Here is an 18,578-nt window from a genome sequence, read left to right on the forward strand (position 1 = left end):
CGGCTCGGTGGCGGCCGCCAGAGCGGCGCGCCGCGGGGCATGCCGGGATGGTGGCGCCGGGCTCTGGCCGCGGACGAGCCGCCATGGCGGAGCCGCCGGCCCCGCTGCTCCTCGCCCTCCTCCTGCTCCTCCCGGGGACGGCGGCGGGAGGCGGCGAGGCACCCGCCTGGGACGAGGCCGGGTACCTGCTCTACTGTCCCTGCATGGGTGAGGCTTTCCCGGTGCAGGCCCCCTGTGCATCTTCCGGTTGCATCCCCCGGTGCGGTTCCCGCTGCAGACCCCGGTGCTGCAGACCCCGGTTCATCTCCCGGCGCGGTCCGCGGTCCGTTCCCCGCTGTATCCCCGCTCCGTGCCCCGCTGTATCCCCGCTCCATGCCCCGCTGCATCCCCGCTCCGTTCCCCGCTGTATCCCCGCTCCATTCCCCGCTGTATCCCCGCTCCGTTCCCCGCTGTATCCCCGCTCCATGCCCCGCTGTATCCCCGCTCCGTTCCCCGCTGCATCCCCGCTCCATTCCCCGCTGTATCCCCGCTCCGTGCCCCGCTGTATCCCCGCTCCGTGCCCCGCTGTATCCCCGCTCCATTCCCCGCTGTATCCCCGCTCCGTGCCCCGCTGTATCCCCGCTCCGTGCCCCGCTGTATCCCCGCTCCATTCCCCGGTGTATCCCTGCTCCATTCCCCGCTGTATCCCCGCTGCGTTCCCCGCTGCATCCCCGCTCCGTGCCCCGCTGTATCCCCGCTCCGTTCCCCGCTGTATCCCCGCCCGTTCCCCGCTGCGTTCCCCGCTGATCCCCGCCGTCCTGTATCCCCCCGCTGCGTTCCCCGCTGCATCCCCGCTCCGTTCCCCGCTGTATCCCCGCTCCGTTCCCCGCTGTATCCCCGCTCCGTTCCCCGCTGCATCCCCCGCTCCGTGCCCGGTCCGTCCCGGCGCGGTCCCGCCCGGCTGAGCCCCGTCTCCCGCAGGCCGTTTCGGTAACCAGGCCGAGCACTTCCTGGGAGCCCTGGCCTTCGCCCGCGCCCTCAACCGGACCCTGGCCGTGCCGCCCTGGATCGAGTACCGGCACCACCGCCCGCCCTACACCAACGTGAGCCCCGGCGGGGAGGGCGGGAGCGGCGGGCAGGGCTGGGGCTCCCCGGGGATGAGCCCCGGCTCACGGCTCTGCTTTCCCCCAGCTGCACGTCCCCTACTCGGAGCTCTTCAGGCTGGAGCCGCTGCGGCGCTACCACCGCGTGGTGAGCCTGGAGATGTTCATGGAGCAGCTAGCGCCCCGGCACTGGCCGCCCGGCAGCAGGGTGGCTTATTGCTTCGAGGCTGCTGCCCAGAGAAGCGCGGACAAAAGCACGTGTCCCATGAAGGTGAGCTCCCGCGGGCACGGCTTAATTCCAAAGTGTACGACTGACTCGTTCAGGTCGCCATTGATTCGCAAATTTAGGAGTTACCCGCCGCAAATCGGTCTGTGTGGCTTTGCTTTCACCACTTGTGGAGTGGCATGCTGTGCCATCATTCGTTTTCTTTGTCTACAAGTGCTTGGGGATCAGCGATAGTCTTGTGCAAGTAGATTTTATCACCTCAGATTTAATTGAGACTGTGGCTTATCTCCTGCTCTCTGTTTTCCCGCTGGTGTTAAAGCAACCTCTCTTAACTACAAGTTTGGGAGTTGTGGTGTCCTTGTTCTTTGAGACAACCTTTGCAACCTTCTCAGTGAACTTCCCTGTATACTCTGGGTGGCAAAGGTTGAAGCTAAATATACAAATGTATTTCTCTATCTCCTTCCTGTGGAGCTGTTGTGTCAAACAGGCTGTTGTATCCCAGCTGCTTCCATCCTGGAACAGGCTCCTGCTTTGCACCTCAGGATCTTTGCACATCCACCATTCAGGCTCTGTGTGTGCACTAAATGAACACTTGTCTTTCCTTTGCAGGATGGAAATCCGTTTGGTCCCTTCTGGGATCAGTTCCAAGTGGATTTTGATAAGTCTGAGCTCTTCAAGGGAATTTCCTTCAGTCCTGCGTACAAGGACCATTGGATCCAAAGGTACCAAGAAGATGCATGAGTGCTGGCAGGTCACTGCGGGCATTTAGAGTCACTCATGAAAGCAGCTGTGACTGTGTTTTGTGACTTTACATTTTGGGGGAGAGATTGAAGTGGTGAGTTAGTAATATAGTTAAAAATATTAATGTTTTTTCCATTAAATGTTTGCTGAGCACTTCCTGTGGGCATTATTTTAGGTATGAACTCTGTTAGGCTGATTGACTTCTGAGCCAGGAATATTTAATTTATCAAGTATTTATTAAATATGTAATTAATCATCAAAAAGAATTTGGTTCTCACTTGGGGATTATGAACTGTATTTGTGTTTTCAGAGACATGAGTGACTTTAGTGGTTATCAGTAAGTTTGACAGAAATGGTCTAGTTTGGGGTGAAAATGTAACATCCCATTGCTTGGCAGCATGTTTGAGGTTCTTCTCTTATTGCTTGTCAGATAAAAGGTCTGAGGTAAAATACAGCCCCTGAGATTCCTTCAGTTTAGGTGACAAACCAGATACAATTATCTCAATTTGGAGCAATAAATGCTGCATATTTTGGGGTGTTCCTGGTTTCTACCCTTCACAGCAGCCTTCGTGCAGGCTAGGTCACGTTTCAGCCTGCTGGGTTTGGTTTTCTGTAGGTTTCCAGCCTCTGAGCACCCTGTTCTTGCCTTACCTGGAGCTCCAGCCCAGTTCCCTGTCCTGGAGGAGCACCGGCCCCTGCAGAAGTACATGGAGTGGTCGGATGCCATGGTGGAGAAGGGAGAAGCCTACATCCAGTCCCTGCTGCTCCGGCCCTACGTGGGAATTCACCTGAGGATCGGCTCCGACTGGGTACGGCACAATGGGGTGTGGGCAAAGCTGCTCTAAAAGGAGCTGTGCTGGGACAGCACCTGATCCCTACTGGCATCCAGGAGCTCCCTGTGTGTTAGCAGTGGTGCTGGGATTCTTTCAGACAGGCAGAGGTGGGGGACGTGGTGGTGTTTTCTCATTTGAATGTGGTACAAAAAAAACCCGAAAAAAGTTTGTGGTGAGGTGGGGTTCAGCCTCTCCTCCCAGCGACAGGACCAAGGGAAATGACCTCAGGTTGCACCAGGGGAGGTTCAGGTTGAATATTAGGGGAAAATTATTCACTGAACAAGTGATGGAGCACTGGTCCAGCCTGCCCAGGGCCACGGTGGAATTGCCATTCATGGAAGTGTCCAGAACACAAGTAGAGGTGGCACTTTCTGATAAGGTTTAGTGGGCATGTGGTATCTGTTCAAAGTTTGGAGTTTATAATCTCAGAGATCTTCAACTTTGATGGTTCTGTGATTCTCTTTTCCTCTTCCAATAGAAAAATGCCTGCAACATGTTAAAGGATGGGACAGCTGGGCCACACTTCATGGCTTCACCGCAGTGCGTGGGCTACGACCGCAGTGCTGCGGTGCCTCTCACCATGGACATGTGCCTGCCAGACCTCCAAGAGATCAAACGGGCTCTCAAGCTCTGGGTGGCAAAGATTGAAGCTAAATCTGTTTATATTGCTACTGATTCCGAGCCCTACACAACAGAAATACAGCAGTTCTTCCAGGGAAAGGTGAGTGTTCCAGAAACCTCTTCTAGCAGGAGTGCTTGGATAAAAGCCTTCCTTGGCTTCTGGCCCAAGGCTGTCATGGATAGCAGACAGGCAGTTGTGGAATAGGTTATTCACAGCCAAATATTGGCATCTCAAAGTGAATTTGGCTCATAGCAATAAAAATTATCCTGTAAAAGTCTTTTTTTTTTCCCCGGGAGATTGAAGAGCATTGTCTGGCATGATAGTAAATATTTCCATGAAAAGGGTTTAAATTAAATAAACCTAAGTGATTTTCAGAAATGCTCTGACATTGATCTAATCATAAATGAGTTATAGGGCAGAGAAAGACAAAACTCACTCTCTTTCTGTTGTGTATTCCATTTCTAACATTATGCCAAGGCATTGGATTGTGATAATAGCTGACTGGATTCATCTGCTCTCCTCGTTTCTCTGCAGCTCAAGGTTGTCAGCTTGCAGCCAGAAGTGCCTCAGATTGATCTGTACATCCTTGGCCAGTCCGATCACTTCATCGGGAACTGTGTCTCTTCCTTCACTGCCTTTGTGAAAAGAGAACGTGACATCCATGGGAAACCCTCCTCGTTTTTTGGCATGGACCACCCACCAAGGCTGCGGGATGAGTTCTGACCAAAGGAGGAGGAGGAGGAGGAGCTCCCTGGTTCCAGGGCTCTGGGCTGGGTCCTTGGTGCTGCAGCATTCCCTGTGGGCAGTCATTGCTGGGCTGTGGGAGAGCTCCTGCCCTCCAATGCTCCTCACAGTCCCTTCCAGACTGTTCTGTCTGGTCTCTCCTGTGTTTCCAGTGTGAGCTCAGATAGGAATTTAAATCCTGTGGTTTATAGGAAACTATAAACTATGTATAGTTTTTTAAGATGTAGCTTTTATAGTTCTCAGTTCTCACTACTTGGGATTCACCAGCAATCATGATGAAGCTGCTGCTCAGATTTCCTCCTCTTTACTTTCTCTATTAATTCTTAACTCTCACCTGGAGGTGTTTGAAGCTTCATGTCCAAAACTGACCATAATTGGTTCTCTTTGAGTGTAAAACTTCTGTCAGGCATATCAGGTTCCCTGGAAAGGGTGTGCAAGGTGAAGCTCAGGACTGGAAAAGCTCTGGGGTTTATCAAGGACCACAGCTGTCTTACCAGACCTGTGTCACCACAGTGCCTCAGTGTCCCTTCTCCTGTCCAAAGAGATTCCATACTCCATGCTCTGGGGCTCTGGATCTCTTTGGTGGTGCTGGAGGAGTGCAGTGGGACATGGTGTGACATGGCAGCTGCCTGTTCAGCCTCTCTGCATCAGCCTGGGGCAAGGTGTGTGCAGGACATGGGAGGAGATCTGTCACAGCCAGGCCAGGACTGGAGATTGAGGGCTCGTAGCTTTGTAGCTGTTGATGTCAGTGAGGTCTGTGGTAGAAGAGAAACTTTGAGCCAAGGTTATTGAAATAGCTGTAGTGGGGTTAGGTATGTCATACTTGGGTCTATGGTATTGTTTTGTTTTTGTACTTTATAAGATAACCTCTCTGAGAACATTACCCTTGACTGGGGCAGTTCCCAGTGCAGGTAACTCTGGAAAATTATTCATTGATGGGGAAGCAACAGCCCAAAGCCCTCTGTTTGGCCTGGTGTGGTTTGATGCTGGTAACACTGATAATCCCAACATGGTGAGACTCAACTTGAACAACGCCTTCTGATGCTTCTGTGACTTCATTTTCTGGTCCAAAGACTGAGTACAGAATGGTTCAATTTTCTGAAATGCCTCTTGGGTGAGTCTGTGATACCAGAGCTGCTGCCTCCAGTGCACTGCTGCAGTCCAGGCAAAGCTGTTATGAGCAGTTTACTCCAAATGTCTCTCTTTATGGTGATCTTTTCCTCCTTGAAATGTTTCTGAGCTTTGAAGGAGTTTGAGGGCTCAGGGGAGTGAGAAAAAATGGGCAAAATGAGAAGGTCCCCCAGGTGTCAGGGTGGCAAAAACTCATCTCTTGTTTCCTCAGGGCTGGCTTTAAAAATCATGGGATTTGGGTGAAAATTATCTGTTTTAGGGCCTTTGGAAGCTGGGCTTTTGAAGACTGAACCTCCTTGTGCCATACAGTTTACTGATCTTGGGCGATTCCCTTGGGGCTGCCTTGCCTTGCTGTGGAGGAGGGGAAGCCTTTGCCCGCAGTGTTGGGAAGAAAAAGTATTAAAACAAAATGTTGGGATGGGGTGTTTCTTTTCTGTTTTTTTAAATAAGGTATTTTTTGTACTAATAAAAACTTGATTTTGTATTCACTCGTAGTGCACCAATATTCCTTCCTACATTGCAGGAGTCTGGTACCAGAGCTGCAGCCTCCACTGCACTGCTGCGATCCAGAAAGCTCTGATTAAGGAGCTTTGACACTTAAATATTTTCTTTACGATGGTCTTTTTCTCCTTGGAAATACTCCCGAGCTTTGGAGGATTTAAAAAACCCCAGCCTGGCTGTGGCGGAGACCCTCCCGGCTGGGGCAGTCCCGGCATTTTCAGGACTGGCGGTGTGCGGGATGCCCGCGGCGGGGCCCCTTTGTCCGGACTGGGGCAATCCCGGCATTTTCGGGATTGGCGGTGTGCGGGATGCCCGCGGCGGGGTCCCTTTGTCCGGACTGGGGCAATCCCGGCATTTTCGGGATTAACGGTGTGCGGGATGCCCGCGGCGGGGTCCCTTTGTCCGGACTGGGGCAATCCCGGCATTTTCGGGATTGCCGGTGTGCGGGATGCCCGCGGCGGGGCCCCTTTGTCCGGACTGGGGCAATCCCGGCATTTTCGGGATTGGCGGTGTGCGGGATGCCCGCGGCGGGGTCCCTTTGTCCGGGCCCATCCGGGCCGGGCGGCGCGGGGCGGGCGCGCCCGTTGCCAGGGAAGCGCGTCACGGGCGGGCGGAGCGGCCGCGCCGCTTCCGGGGCCGCGGGAGGAGCGCCCGGGCGGCTCCATGGTGACGGCGCAGGTGAGTCCGGCCCGGCCCCGCACCGCGCCCGCACCCCGCCCCGAGCATCCCCGACCCCTCCGGGCTGGCACCCCGCGGGCCGCTGCCAGCCCCGTGTCCCCGGTGCTCCCGGTGCCAGCCGTGGGCACGGCCGGGACAGCGGGCGCGGGAGGCGGCGGGAGCCGCCCGCGGCCGGGCTGCGGGGGCGATGCCGCGGGCGGGTGGCGCCGTTCGGGTGGGTGTCCCCCGCTCCCGGTGCTTCTCCCCGGCGGTCCTTCCCCCTCTCCCCGCTGTCCCCGGGCTCCCCTCCCTGCAGCGCCCGGTGCCGCAGCCGCGAGGGCGGTGGGTGATGCTCGGGTGAATCCGCGGCTCCCCGGGGGAGGGAACACCGGTGGGGTGCCGTGCTGAGGTGACAGCGGTGACAGGTGACCACAGGTGACCCCAGACGCCGAGTGAAATCAGGGCTCGCAGGTGGCACCGCCGGCCCGGCTCCAGCGGCAGCACCGGGGTATCCTGCCCGGCCTGCGGAGCGTTTGGCAGGGAGGCGAGAGGAAAACAGCAGCGCCAAGGATGGCTTGGCTTGGGAGGGAGGGAAGGACACAATTCAACCGTGACATTATGAAACCACAAATATTTGAAAGATTTGAACGGCGAGAAGCAATGGAATGTTTTGAGTGGTACCTCGGGATGTGCGGAGATGCAAGGGAAGGGTTTGGGCAGTTCCAAGAAAATCTTTCAGAGGTGTTTAAGGCAGGAGGCAGAGCAGCTTCAGGATGTCACCTGTCAGGGCAGGTGGCATGGGTGGGCACAATGTCTGGGGCACAGCTGTCCAAGACAGCACCCCCCAATCCTGCAAGTTTCTGAGGAAAAGTGGTTGCCCCAGCTTGTATTCAGGTTGTGGCATTGCTCATTTTTTCAGGCATAAACCTTGTGTTGACTGAAATGAATAAAAATGCTTCAATTTCTGCCCATCCTCCCCTCCTGGTCACCAGGGGCACATTTGCAAATGCATCCATCTCAACCTTGACCTTGACCTTGACTTGCAGGGACCTGGCCCAGGTCACTTTAGGCTGAAATTATTTCATGAAAAAATTCCCATCTTTGATGGAAAAGAGTGGGTGGCACAGCAGCATTCCCAGCTTTCTGGCCATTCATATCCAGCCACTTTGGCAGTTCAAACATTGCCCAGGAGTTTCTGGGGAATACAAACACTGCCAGCTAATTGGTTTTATTTTCCAGTTACACACTTGGATAAATCTGAGAAGAACCATAATTTGTTATGCTTCCAGTAAACTTCACCACAGTAGCTAAAATAATTGGAGATGATTCAGGATGGGTTGTTATGAAAATAGCCCACATCAGGGGTAAAATCAGTTGTTTGTGACTATAAAAAGAGACTTGCAAGTGAAGTAGGGAAAGGTGTCAAAAGCTGATGGTGAGGAGGTACACCCAGAGGAGCAGCAAATGTGCAACATAATTTTTGTTCAAGGTGTACCTCTGGCAAGATTACTACTACTTAATATTTGTCATAGTTGCTTACAAAAGCAGCGCTTCTCATCAGAATAGTATTTTAGATATCCAATATATAAAATAAATCCATGCTCTCCTTGTCAGAACTTGTGCCTAGTTGGAGCATTTGCCAGTGTGGACATGCAGATACGTGACACAGTGGTTGTCATGTGACCTTGTCAGAAAATTGTCTCTTGTGAACTTGAATTACTGGAATGTCTCTCGGAGCGTGGAAGGGGAAGCGTGTGTTAATGTATACAAGTCCTCAGGATGAACAGAGGGAGAGTTGTTCTTTGTGATTCTGCCAAGATTTGTCCTCGTTTTACTTATTCTTTCTATGTTTGTGCTCCAGAATTCGTGTTTGCTGTGGGTCAAACAAGAAGGTCACCTTTATCTGGAGCTGTCAATTAGGAGTGAAATGGTTTTATTCAATAACTACCCAAAATTCCTGTAACAGTTTGAACTCACTGTGCAGGGTGAATTCTGAATGAGTGTCCAGTTCAGTGCTTTTATGGGAAGAGTGAGAAGCAAAGAGTTTCCCCCCACAGACCCGAGGAAATTCCCAAGGCCATATTGAGGTTTCTGTACAATTCTTAACCATGTTTATCTGTTACTTCTCTTTTACTTTTTGCCAGTCTGACTGTCTGTATACTGGGCTGGAATTGTGCTTCCTTTTCCATCCAATAGCTCTGGCCCTGCAGTTCTCTGCCACCTCGTTGGAGAAGCTCTCCTGAGACATGCAATTATCAAATGAAAAACAATTAGACAAAAATCCCTGTTTCCTGCTGATCTGGCTGGGAAGGGAGCAGTGAACACATCCCAGGGAGGCCACACCTGAACCTGTGCCAGCACTGCCTGGGCTTCCCTGTCTGTATTAGTTCTAGTTGGCAGAGGGACCTCAGGGCTCTTCTTGGAAGATATTTTGGAAATAAAAAGGGTTATTAGAAATTGCATGGCATTCCCCAAGTTGTGCCATTGAGATCTGCCGTGTGAGGCTTGAGCAGTGACTGCTTTAGCAGTTTAGGGAACACAGGCTTCTTGCTCCATTTTCAATGGCAGCTCATCTGGCTGGTGACTGGAGGATGCACCAGTGTGTCCTCCCTCTCTACCCAGAGACATGAACGAGTTGGATCTGTGATCTGGGCTTATGCAACATGAGTTTAGGTTGATGGTGAGTCCTGTAGACCTGATGCAATTGGAACACCAGAGCAGGAGTGATGTCAGTAGGTCAGTGTAGCTGAGCAGGGCTGGCTTTTGTGGGGAATCCTGATAAAAGTATATGGCCAAAAGATAATAGCAGACTTGTGCTCCAGAGAGAGCAAGGCTGTCCTAGATTTTCAAAAGGGGAGATTTAAAACAAAAGGCCTGACTGCAAAGAAAATGATTGGCAAAATATTATTTTCATAAATAGTCTTAAAAGGTTTATTATCATTTTTAAGGGTCAAGAAAAGGATCTTTACCAGCTGTAAAGATGTGATCTGATGATGAGTTTTTGCAGCAGAGCTTGTAAAATGATACCATTTCATGCAGAGCCTTTGGTAAAATAATTCTGTCTCAGTTCAGGCCTTTACAGGGTTTTCATGTTGCACATTATTTTAGTACTTCAAAATCCCTTGCAACTTAATGAACGCAAAATGCTGCTCAAATTGATGAGTATTTGGCTTTGTGAAAAGCTGTCCCCTGCAGAAAACTGCCTTCAGACATTCCTGCTTTGTTTTTGTTCCAGGTGTGTAGCAGGGGATCATCCATCAGCAGGATCACAGCAGGCACAGCGCCGCCGTCATGTCCAAGGCAAAGAGCTCCGAGTCCGTGCGGGTGGTCGTGCGCTGCCGGCCCATGAACAGCAAGGAGCAAACTGCTTCCTATGAGAAGGTTGTCAATGTGGATGTCAAGTTAGGGCAGGTCTCAGTGAAGAATCCACGGGGATCATCTCATGAACTGCCTAAAACGTTCACCTTTGATGCTGTGTATGACTGGAATTCCAAACAGGTCGAACTCTACGATGAGACCTTCAGACCTCTTGTGGACTCTGTTCTGCAAGGGTTTAATGGGACAATCTTTGCCTATGGGCAGACTGGGACAGGGAAAACATACACGATGGAAGGGGTGCGTGGTGATCCTGAGAAGAGAGGGGTCATCCCCAATTCATTTGAGCACATCTTCACCCACATCTCTAGATCTCAAAATCAGCAATACTTAGTTAGAGCGTCTTATTTGGAAATATACCAAGAAGAAATCAGAGACTTGTTATCAAAGGATCAGTCCAAGCGGCTGGAGTTGAAGGAGAGACCAGACACGGGGGTTTTTGTTAAGGATTTGACCACCATTGTCACGAAAAGCGTCAAAGAGATAGAGCACATCATGAATTTGGGAAACCAGAACCGCTCTGTCGGTGCCACCAACATGAACGAGCACAGCTCTCGATCTCACGCCATCTTCCAGATCACGATCGAGTGCAGCGAGCTGGGGCTGGATGGAGAGAACCACATCCGTGTGGGGAAGCTCAACCTGGTGGACCTGGCAGGCAGCGAGCGGCAGGCAAAGACTGGAGCACAGGGGGAGAGGCTGAAGGAAGCCACTAAAATCAACCTGTCCCTCTCAGCTTTGGGCAACGTTATCTCTGCCCTGGTAGATGGCAAAAGCACGCACATTCCCTACCGGGACTCCAAGCTGACCAGGCTGCTCCAGGACTCATTAGGTGGCAATGCCAAAACTGTGATGGTGGCCAATATAGGCCCTGCCTCTTACAATGTAGAGGAGACCCTGACCACACTGAGATATGCCAACCGTGCCAAAAACATCAAGAACAAGCCGCAGGTGAACGAGGATCCAAAGGAGGCTCTGCTGCGGGAATTCCAGGAAGAGATTGCTCGACTCAAGGCACAGTTGGAAAAACGGTCTATTGGCAAAAGAAAGAGGAGGGAAAGGAGGAGGGAGGGTGGGGAAGAGGAGGAGGACACTGAAGAGGGCGAGGATGAAGGAGATGACAAAGATGACTATTGGAGGGAGCAACAAGAAAAGCTGGAGATTGAGAAGAAAGCTATAGTCGAGGATCACAGCTTGGTAGCAGAAGAAAAGATGAGGCTGCTGAAAGAGAAGGAGAAGAAAATGGAAGACCTGAAGCGAGAGAAAGAAGCAACAGAGATGCTGAGTGCTAAAATCAAGGTAGAATTCTTCCTGGTCATACTCTTTGAAAGCAATTTCCTTAGGCTGTGGGGAAAATAAAGGGTTTCCCAATTTGGAAAGATATTTCACAGAAGGTTTCCAGGATAGTGATTTGTGTTTGGGTTGGAAGATTTTAAAAGAAACCATTTCTAGCCAGAAGTTGAAATTTCCACCATTAATCACATATTTCAATATTCATGAGTTGTTTCATTGTTCTTCTGTGCTGATCTTAAGCAATTGGCACAGTAAAAGACAATGCATCTTTTCACAAGCTGTGGCACTAAAAATGTTTCCTTCTGTTACAGATCATTAACAAGTTATTTACAAGGGAGCACACATTTTGGTTCTTCAGCTTTGCCACACATTGCAGTGGTGCCTTATTCTAAACAAGTTACTGTTGCATTAATCCCACAGTTTTATAGGAATTTTTAGAAATAGTGATTCCTGTAGCAGCTGCCTTGAAAGAGAAGGTTAAATAAGGGAGCTGCCCTGAAGAAGTTGTATCCATAGGAGAGAAAGTTACCCTCTGTAGTCACTGAGAGAAACTTCTGACCCTGGTTTTTCTTTTCAGACAATGGAAAGCAAGCTGCTGGTGGGAGGGAAAAATATTGTGGATCACACAAATGAACAGCAGAAAATCCTGGAACAGAAACGACAGGAAATTGCTGAACAGGTACAAGGAAGGAGATTTGTAATTTTGTATAAAAAGCCTTGCTGCTGAACTTTTGTAAAACATTGTGTCAGGGAAATTACCAGAAAGTTTTCCCAGGGTTAACCCTAGAATTGGTTTAATGGCAATAATTTATTGAAAAGAAGGGGGAAGGGCTTGTGTCATATTTGTCATTATTTGAAATATGTAATGAAGGTTTATAAAAGTTTTCTTCTAGCTTTTCATGGTAAAGATTTACCTCCTATCTTGATTGGAGCTGTTTGTAAGTGAGGAAGTATTGCTAAGATCTCTAAGAGTACCAGTTCAGCCTTTAGCTGAAGGGAGGGGTCTTTATTCTCTGCTAAAAGTTTATTTTTTGTTATGCAAATTCTATTGGTGATTCTTAAATGTAATAACCAGTACAAACTGATAAAAAGGAAAGAAAATAAATTCTAAATATGCCATTTGATTCCTTTAGTTGAAGCTTGAGCCTTGTTCACACTACCTGATTTTAATAGCAAAATAAGGACAAATAAGATGTTTCTGGTATTTCTGTGGCAAGAGATATGAAAAACTGAAAGGCGGGGAAGGAAACCCATCCTGAGCATGCCCTTCAGCATGTGTGTCAGCTGGAGATGACAAGGTAATTGAGGTCTTTAATGCCATATTTTCACATTCTTCAGAAACGTCGGGAGCGAGAAATCCAGCAACAGATGGAGAGTCAGGATGAGGAAACACTAGAGCTGAAGGAGACCTACAGTTCTCTTCAGCAAGAGGTGGACATAAAGACCAAAAAGCTCAAAAAGGTAAAAAGAAAATGATTCCCTGTCTGCCAGGCTGGGAATAAAATCAACTTGTGTGTCAAAGTGAGAGGAGCTTTGGCAAGTGACGGATTTTGGCTCTTGTTGTGTGCTCCAGTTATTTTCCAAGCTGCAAGCTGTGAAGGCAGAGATCCATGATCTCCAAGAAGAGCACATCAAGGGGCGCCAGGAAATGGAACAGACCCAGAATGAACTCACCAGGGAACTAAAGCTAAAGTAAGCCCCATCACTTAAGTAAGCTATTAACTGTAACAGAGAGGGTTTCTCGGGGCAGGGAGTGGAGGGACTGCCTTGCACATACTTGTGGAATAAGATTTAACCATGAGAAAATGAAACCATTCCTCCTTTTCCAGGGTTTTATTACATCAGTGGGAGAGGAGCAGTGAGGAAAGTCATTGCTAATTACGTTTCTTGTATATTTCTCATTTTTGTGGTTGAATGTAGGCACCTGATTATTGAAAACTTTATTCCCTTGGAAGAAAAGAATAAGATCATGAACAGAGCATTCCTTGATGAAGAGGAAGACAACTGGAAACTACATCCCATAACCCGTCTGGAGTGAGTGTACTTCTGCTCTTGGGATGGAATTACAGGTCACAGGAAACCCTCTAGCTGTCAAGAACAAAAGAGGGATTGAACTGGGGATTTAAACTGACCCTCGAGAGTTCACAGCTTCTTGATGTGTAATAAGATAAAATAAATCAATTTATTCCTCTTAATAGGTGCTATAAAATACGAATGTACAGTTAGGGGAATTCTTGAGATATGATGATTTTTCTATTAGGCAAACCCAATAATTAAATGTAAAATACATGTAATAGTGCATTCACCCTTAAAATATCAGTGCATTCCTGTCATATTTCTTTCCTGCTCCTACAAACGCAGCCTGGGTGGTTTCTGCTGTGTTGAAACAGATTTCTGCATGGAATTTGCAGATGTTGTAGCTCATAAACTCCAAGAGGAGTTGTAGCTCATAAACTCCAAGGGGAGCTTTTGGTTTTAGGGTATAACAGCCTGAGTCTGTTTTTCTCTAGTAACCAGCAGATGATGAAAAGACCAGTATCTGCTGTGGGGTACAAGAGGCCCCTGAGCCAGCACGCCAGGACGTCCATGCTGAATCACACAGCTGTTCGGTACAGGGTAAGCCCACATGTGGTTGAACCTTTGCCTCTTCACCCTGTGATTGGGAATGTGGATTCCAGAGGGGATTGGGTGTTCTTCTTTGAGATGTAAATTTGTAGTGCCCGGGCACACATTTATAAAGTACTTCAGATTAAATTTCTGGAGGGCAAAGTAACAGTTTGTGTGAAAACGTGGAGACTTTGATTCTGCTTTTCCCCTCTCAGGCAGAGAACGTCGTGTTACTGGAATTGGATGCGCCCAGCCGGACGACGAGGAACTACGAGGGTCCAGCCATTGCTCCCAAGGTTCAGGCAGCTCTGGAAGCAGCTCTGCAGGATGAAGATGAGATTCAAGTGGACGCCTCAACCTTTGAGAGCTCTTCAAATAAAAAATCAAAACCCAGGTGAGTTGGACTTTCCCTGGCCCACAGGAGAGGTGCAAGTACAGTTGCTGTCGGTCAGCATTTGTCATCAGTGAAGTGAAGCTGAGCTTCATAGTAAAGGAGATAGAAAAAGGAACATAGAATCATTAGGGTTGGAAAAGACCTTTGAGTCCAACCTCCAGCTGAATCCCCACCATGCTACTAAACCTTATCTTGAAGTGCCACATCTACTCATTTTTTGAGCACAGCAGGGGATGGAGATTCCAGGGCTCAAGCACTCTTGCAGTGAAGAGATTTTTCCTAATATCCAGCCTCAACCTCCATTTGTAGAACTTGAAGCTGTTTCACCTTGGCCTGTCACTTTCTGCTTGGGAGAAGAGGCCAACCCCCACCTTGCCACAACCTTCTTTCAGGGTGTAGGACATAGGACAAAAGAAAAAGCTGAAACTGCTTATTAGAGAATAACTCCAGTTAAAAAAAATCAGCTTTTTGCAGATTAATTTTGGAAAGGCAGGTGATGTTGTTAGAAGTTTTCTTGTTTATATTTTCATTTTTTGCTTCTTCAGACCGAAAACTGGAAGGAAATCAGTGGGATCTGCATCAGGATCAGGCACCCCCACTTCTCAGCTCTACCCACAGTCACGAGGGCTTGTTCCAAAATAAAATCAGCAACTCCTCTCCAGGGAGGGAACAGCCTTTACCTTCTGGGAGCAGAGACAAGGACAAACCTGCAGAGAGAGCTCCTGGCCAGCCTCCAGCCCCTTTCCCTGGAGATGGCCTTGTTGCTGTTTAACTGACTCAGGCCAGTCCAGGGACACTGAGCCATGGGAAGATCCGTGCTTGCAATTCAGCATTTGGCCTCTGTGGGAAATGGATTTTAGTTAGGAAATCAAAAATGCATGAGGTACGTTACAGTGTGTTAGGAGCAATGGGAAGCATGGGGATCACCTCACAGCATCACTGTCCTCCTCCTGCACCAGCCCTTCTGCTGCACGGCGCTTTTTGGCTGTTGGGCACCGAGAAGACAGAGTTGAAAGTCATCTCCACAGAACCACCACTCTGCAGCTCCACAGTGAGAGCCAAAAGAGGTTAAAAAGCAGAGGATCTGTTCAAACTCGACAAGGTGCATGGTTCTTCCTCTTCCTGCTTGAGAGGCTGGCATCACCACCTGGGGTTCAGGCAGGATGGCAGTGGCCAGCATGTCCTCACCACCACACAGCTGTGCCTCCCCACAGGGCTGTAGGACAGAAAAGGGTCTCAAAAACACCTCTGTGGTCTCTAGAAAGGAAGCAGTAGAATCTGAAGTCCTTTCTTTGTTTACAGGCATAAGTGAGGGCCCCTCTAAGCTGACGTACAGACCTCACCCCTACCAACAGGAACCACCTTGTCAAGGAACACCTCTGCATGCCATGTCAGCTCCACAGCTTCCTCCTCTCTCTTGCCTCCATCTTTACCCCTGGCATTTAAACCCAGTGTCCATATGACATCTTTAATGGCTTATGGCCATATTCTCATGCCTCCCACTGTTGATGAAAAACGTAGCACCAGCTCAGAGCTCTCTCTGCCAGGCTCAGACTCTCAGCTGGGCAGAGCACTGGACCTTGGAGCTGCCTTTGAGTGCACTCCTGGGAGTTTGGTCCCTTCCCTTGGTGTCTAAGGAGGTTTAGCATTCAGTGCCTCTTGTGCCTCACCTGTTCCATGTTAAGCAGATTTCTCTCTGCACCTCCCAGCCCACTCAGAGCCTGCTGGGAGTGAACCCGACCTAACTGAGGCTGGTGATGGAAGCTGGTGTTAATTCCAGGGGTTTTACTTTGAAAACAAGGGAGGGAGAACTCCTGCTTTTGACAGTCTCATTGCAAAGCTGCCCTATGACTAAAGCAGGCTCGTGTAGCAGGGTAGAGGGAGGTGGAACTCCACGCTAAGGACAGAGTAAGGTGTCCCTGTCTAGTGTCCCACAGCTCATTTGTAAGTTTTAGTTCACTGTATATTGAGACTTGGGATGTTACTTTTTCTGGTTGCTCTTGGCTGTCATCCTGTGAACATTTTTACCTGTTTTCCCTCGCTGATGACTCCCTCCAGACTGACACGTGTGAGTGTGTGAGGACTTGCCTGGCTGCAGACATGCTCTGATGTGTGGACTCTGCCTTGTGCTCCTTAAGTGTCCACGGAGTGACTTCATCCAGGCTGGAGAGCTCCTTTCTACTGACCCCCTAAGCAGGAGGAACTGAGTGCTCAGCACAGCTCACCTGTGCATCCTGCAGGCACGGTGCCCAGGTGGGCCAGGTGGGCCCCCTGAACACCAACTTGGCTGCTGCATTCCTGGACTGCTTTCCTGGGCCACAAGGTTAATATCTGTATACACATGTATGCACACATACATATATATAATAGTTTTGGTGGAAGAAGGAGGGATTTACTTATAACTGAGAGAACAGGCACATGACCAATTTCTTTCAGCCTGAACATGGAAACCCAGCATAATCTTCATTTTCACCAGGCACTGTTTATATCCTGAGAGCCTTTTAACTGGCTTTTGTTGCATAGTATAACATCACCTTCTCTTCCCTCTCTTCCTTCTTTCTCTCCAGCACATAATCTTCTGTACTAGGACATTTTAAAAGATGATTGTATGGTTTAAGTGCTCAGAGAATTGAAATTAAATAGGGGGGAGGTTTAAAACCCTGAAACAGCAGCACAATATATAACCACGTGTATGTACATACCTATGTACACATGTTTTATGTGAATAATGCATACACAGACACATCTGTGTCTGCACATGTGCACATTTTTCCTCAGTTGCTACTATCCCATAGGGAATTCTATTCTATATTAAACTCATATGCTGGAAACTGCCTTCGTGGCAGGGCTGGTACCATGGAGCTCTGCAGTGCAAACCTGTTTTCATGTTGATGAGCCAGTGTCAGAGACGTTCTGCTTTTAACTCTGTAGAAATTCATTAGCAAGGTGAAAGAAACTCAGTAGAGTGGAAAAGAATAAATCTGCATATTTAGTCATTGTATGTAAATTGGGGCTTGGTGGAGATTTGGTCAGTGTATTCATGGGCAATCTCGGGCCTGTTACAGAAGCCTTTGGATTCTCATTCCAAAGGACTTAACCCTCACCAGATGCTCAGTGGCACTGATGTTAAGATACATTGTCTTAAGCTGTACAAAACAAGCTGAGCTCTGGGTTGAAGCTTTTAAGAAACATTCCTGCCGAGTTTGCCCTTCTTTGGTGTTATCTGAACCATCTGGGCTTCCTGCTGGTTAACCAAAGGCAGGAAATCCAGCTGGACTCCTGGAAGAGGCCCTGGGACAGCCTTGCACCATCACCTTTTCTTCATAGGAATGTTTACCATTCAACATAATTGTCTTTGCTCTGATCTGTATAATGGGATCTTTTTTTAAAAAAAAGTGGCATGGAGCAGGAGTTGGCCACGGGGAGCAAGTGCCACCAGACACTGAAGCATAGGAATTAAAGCACTTTCTTAAATCCTTAACTTAGGTCTAACGCCTTTTTAAAAATATTTGCATGCTGCTTGAATCTTCTAAAACACATACCTCTGCCAGGCACCTGGTGCCTTATACAGATCAGAGCAGGCAGTGCTCAGTCAGTCGGGGCTGTGTAAGTCTGTCCTGGCTGAACCTGCAGCGCTGGAGCTTCAGTGAAACACCTGAGTACCTGGACCTGTCCTCTCTCCTGTCTGTGCTGGGCTGTGCACCAGTCTTTAAACAGTTCAGTGGAATTCCTGGGGGTCTGTTCCTGCTGTGTTCAAACACAGACTGAAAAAGAGAACCTGCAAAAGCCATAATTAGCTACAGAGATGGAAGTGAAATGAGAACGCTGGTGCTGCCTGCTGCACTGTGCAGTGGGGGGTTGACTCTCTGGGATCCAGGTGCTTACTGCCTTCTCCAGCCCCCTTTCTTTTTGAAGAGGTGACCCAGGATCCTTCTGTGGGCACAGCTGTCAATGGCAACTCTCAGCTCCTTGGAGATACACCCACCTCCACCTTCTCTTAGGTGATCTGTAGAAAAAGAACCTGTCCATAGTTCTGTCCATAGTTTTACAGCTTATATTTATTTGTATCATCTCTTTTGTCTAGGAATGTAAAGTGATCCTAAAATACAATGTGTAATAAAGTCAATAAGATTTATTGCATCTATCAAAACACGTGTTTTTCATTGTTAATTTGGGCAGGGCTCAGTGACTTCATGTTTTACAGTGCCTCATGTTATTTTTCTTTCATAAAAAGAAGTCTGCACAAAGTAAGTGGAAAAATGTAATTATGAGTAGAAGTGCAATGAGTATTGTAATGTGTGTGTATATATAATATAGAGATATATACACATACATATTTTATTTTTATATATATGTATATGAGTAGAAGGTG

The 18,578-nt window shown here is 48.8% G+C and overlaps 2 protein-coding genes across 3 annotated transcripts; both read left to right on the forward strand.

Moving 5' to 3' along the window:
• The first annotated feature begins 4 nt into the window (after positions 1-4).
• POFUT1 (protein O-fucosyltransferase 1) lies at positions 5-5,843 on the forward strand. 2 transcript variants are annotated; one of them, XM_030963371.1, is made up of 7 exons: positions 5-181; positions 961-1,082; positions 1,171-1,353; positions 1,918-2,030; positions 2,666-2,858; positions 3,361-3,603; positions 4,039-5,843. In XM_030963371.1, exons 1-7 carry the CDS (start codon positions 40-42, stop codon positions 4,225-4,227), a joined length of 1,185 nt encoding a protein of 394 aa, XP_030819231.1. In that variant the 5' UTR covers positions 5-39; the 3' UTR covers positions 4,228-5,843. The 2 variants fall into 2 exon arrangements, with proteins under 2 accessions (XP_030819231.1, XP_030819230.1); XM_030963370.1 differs by having other exon boundaries at positions 5-207; positions 4,039-5,840.
• Positions 5,844-6,500: 657 nt separating this feature from the next.
• On the forward strand, positions 6,501-18,309 carry KIF3B (kinesin family member 3B). Its single transcript, XM_030963438.1, has 9 exons — positions 6,501-6,558; positions 9,773-11,211; positions 11,783-11,884; positions 12,544-12,666; positions 12,779-12,897; positions 13,126-13,239; positions 13,716-13,821; positions 14,028-14,206; positions 14,752-18,309. The coding sequence occupies exons 2-9, from the start codon at positions 9,829-9,831 to the stop codon at positions 14,846-14,848; spliced, it is 2,223 nt and encodes a 740-aa protein (XP_030819298.1). The 5' UTR covers positions 6,501-6,558; positions 9,773-9,828; the 3' UTR covers positions 14,849-18,309.
• The last annotated feature ends 269 nt before the right edge of the window (positions 18,310-18,578 follow it).

Source organism: Camarhynchus parvulus, chromosome 20, assembly GCF_901933205.1.
Source record: "Camarhynchus parvulus chromosome 20, STF_HiC, whole genome shotgun sequence".
Classification (NCBI taxonomy): domain Eukaryota; kingdom Metazoa; phylum Chordata; class Aves; order Passeriformes; family Thraupidae; genus Camarhynchus; species Camarhynchus parvulus.

What these genes read in the sequence shown, in the direction of transcription:
- POFUT1 (XM_030963370.1), top strand. Translation starts at nt 48, where the DNA reads ATGGTGGCGCCGGGCTCTGGCCGCGGACGAGCCGCCATGGCGGAGCCG. An exon ending in GCTCTACTGTCCCTGCATGG is followed by an intron (nt 208 to 960) that starts GTGAGGCTTTCC and finishes CGTCTCCCGCAG; the next exon opens with GCCGTTTCGGTAACCAGGCC. An exon ending in AAGGACCATTGGATCCAAAG is followed by an intron (nt 2,031 to 2,665) that starts GTACCAAGAAGA and finishes GGTTTTCTGTAG; the next exon opens with GTTTCCAGCCTCTGAGCACC.
- KIF3B (XM_030963438.1), top strand. Translation starts at nt 9,829, where the DNA reads ATGTCCAAGGCAAAGAGCTCCGAGTCCGTGCGGGTGGTCGTGCGCTGC. An exon ending in TGCTGAGTGCTAAAATCAAG is followed by an intron (nt 11,212 to 11,782) that starts GTAGAATTCTTC and finishes TTTTCTTTTCAG; the next exon opens with ACAATGGAAAGCAAGCTGCT. An exon ending in CATCCCATAACCCGTCTGGA is followed by an intron (nt 13,240 to 13,715) that starts GTGAGTGTACTT and finishes GTTTTTCTCTAG; the next exon opens with TAACCAGCAGATGATGAAAA.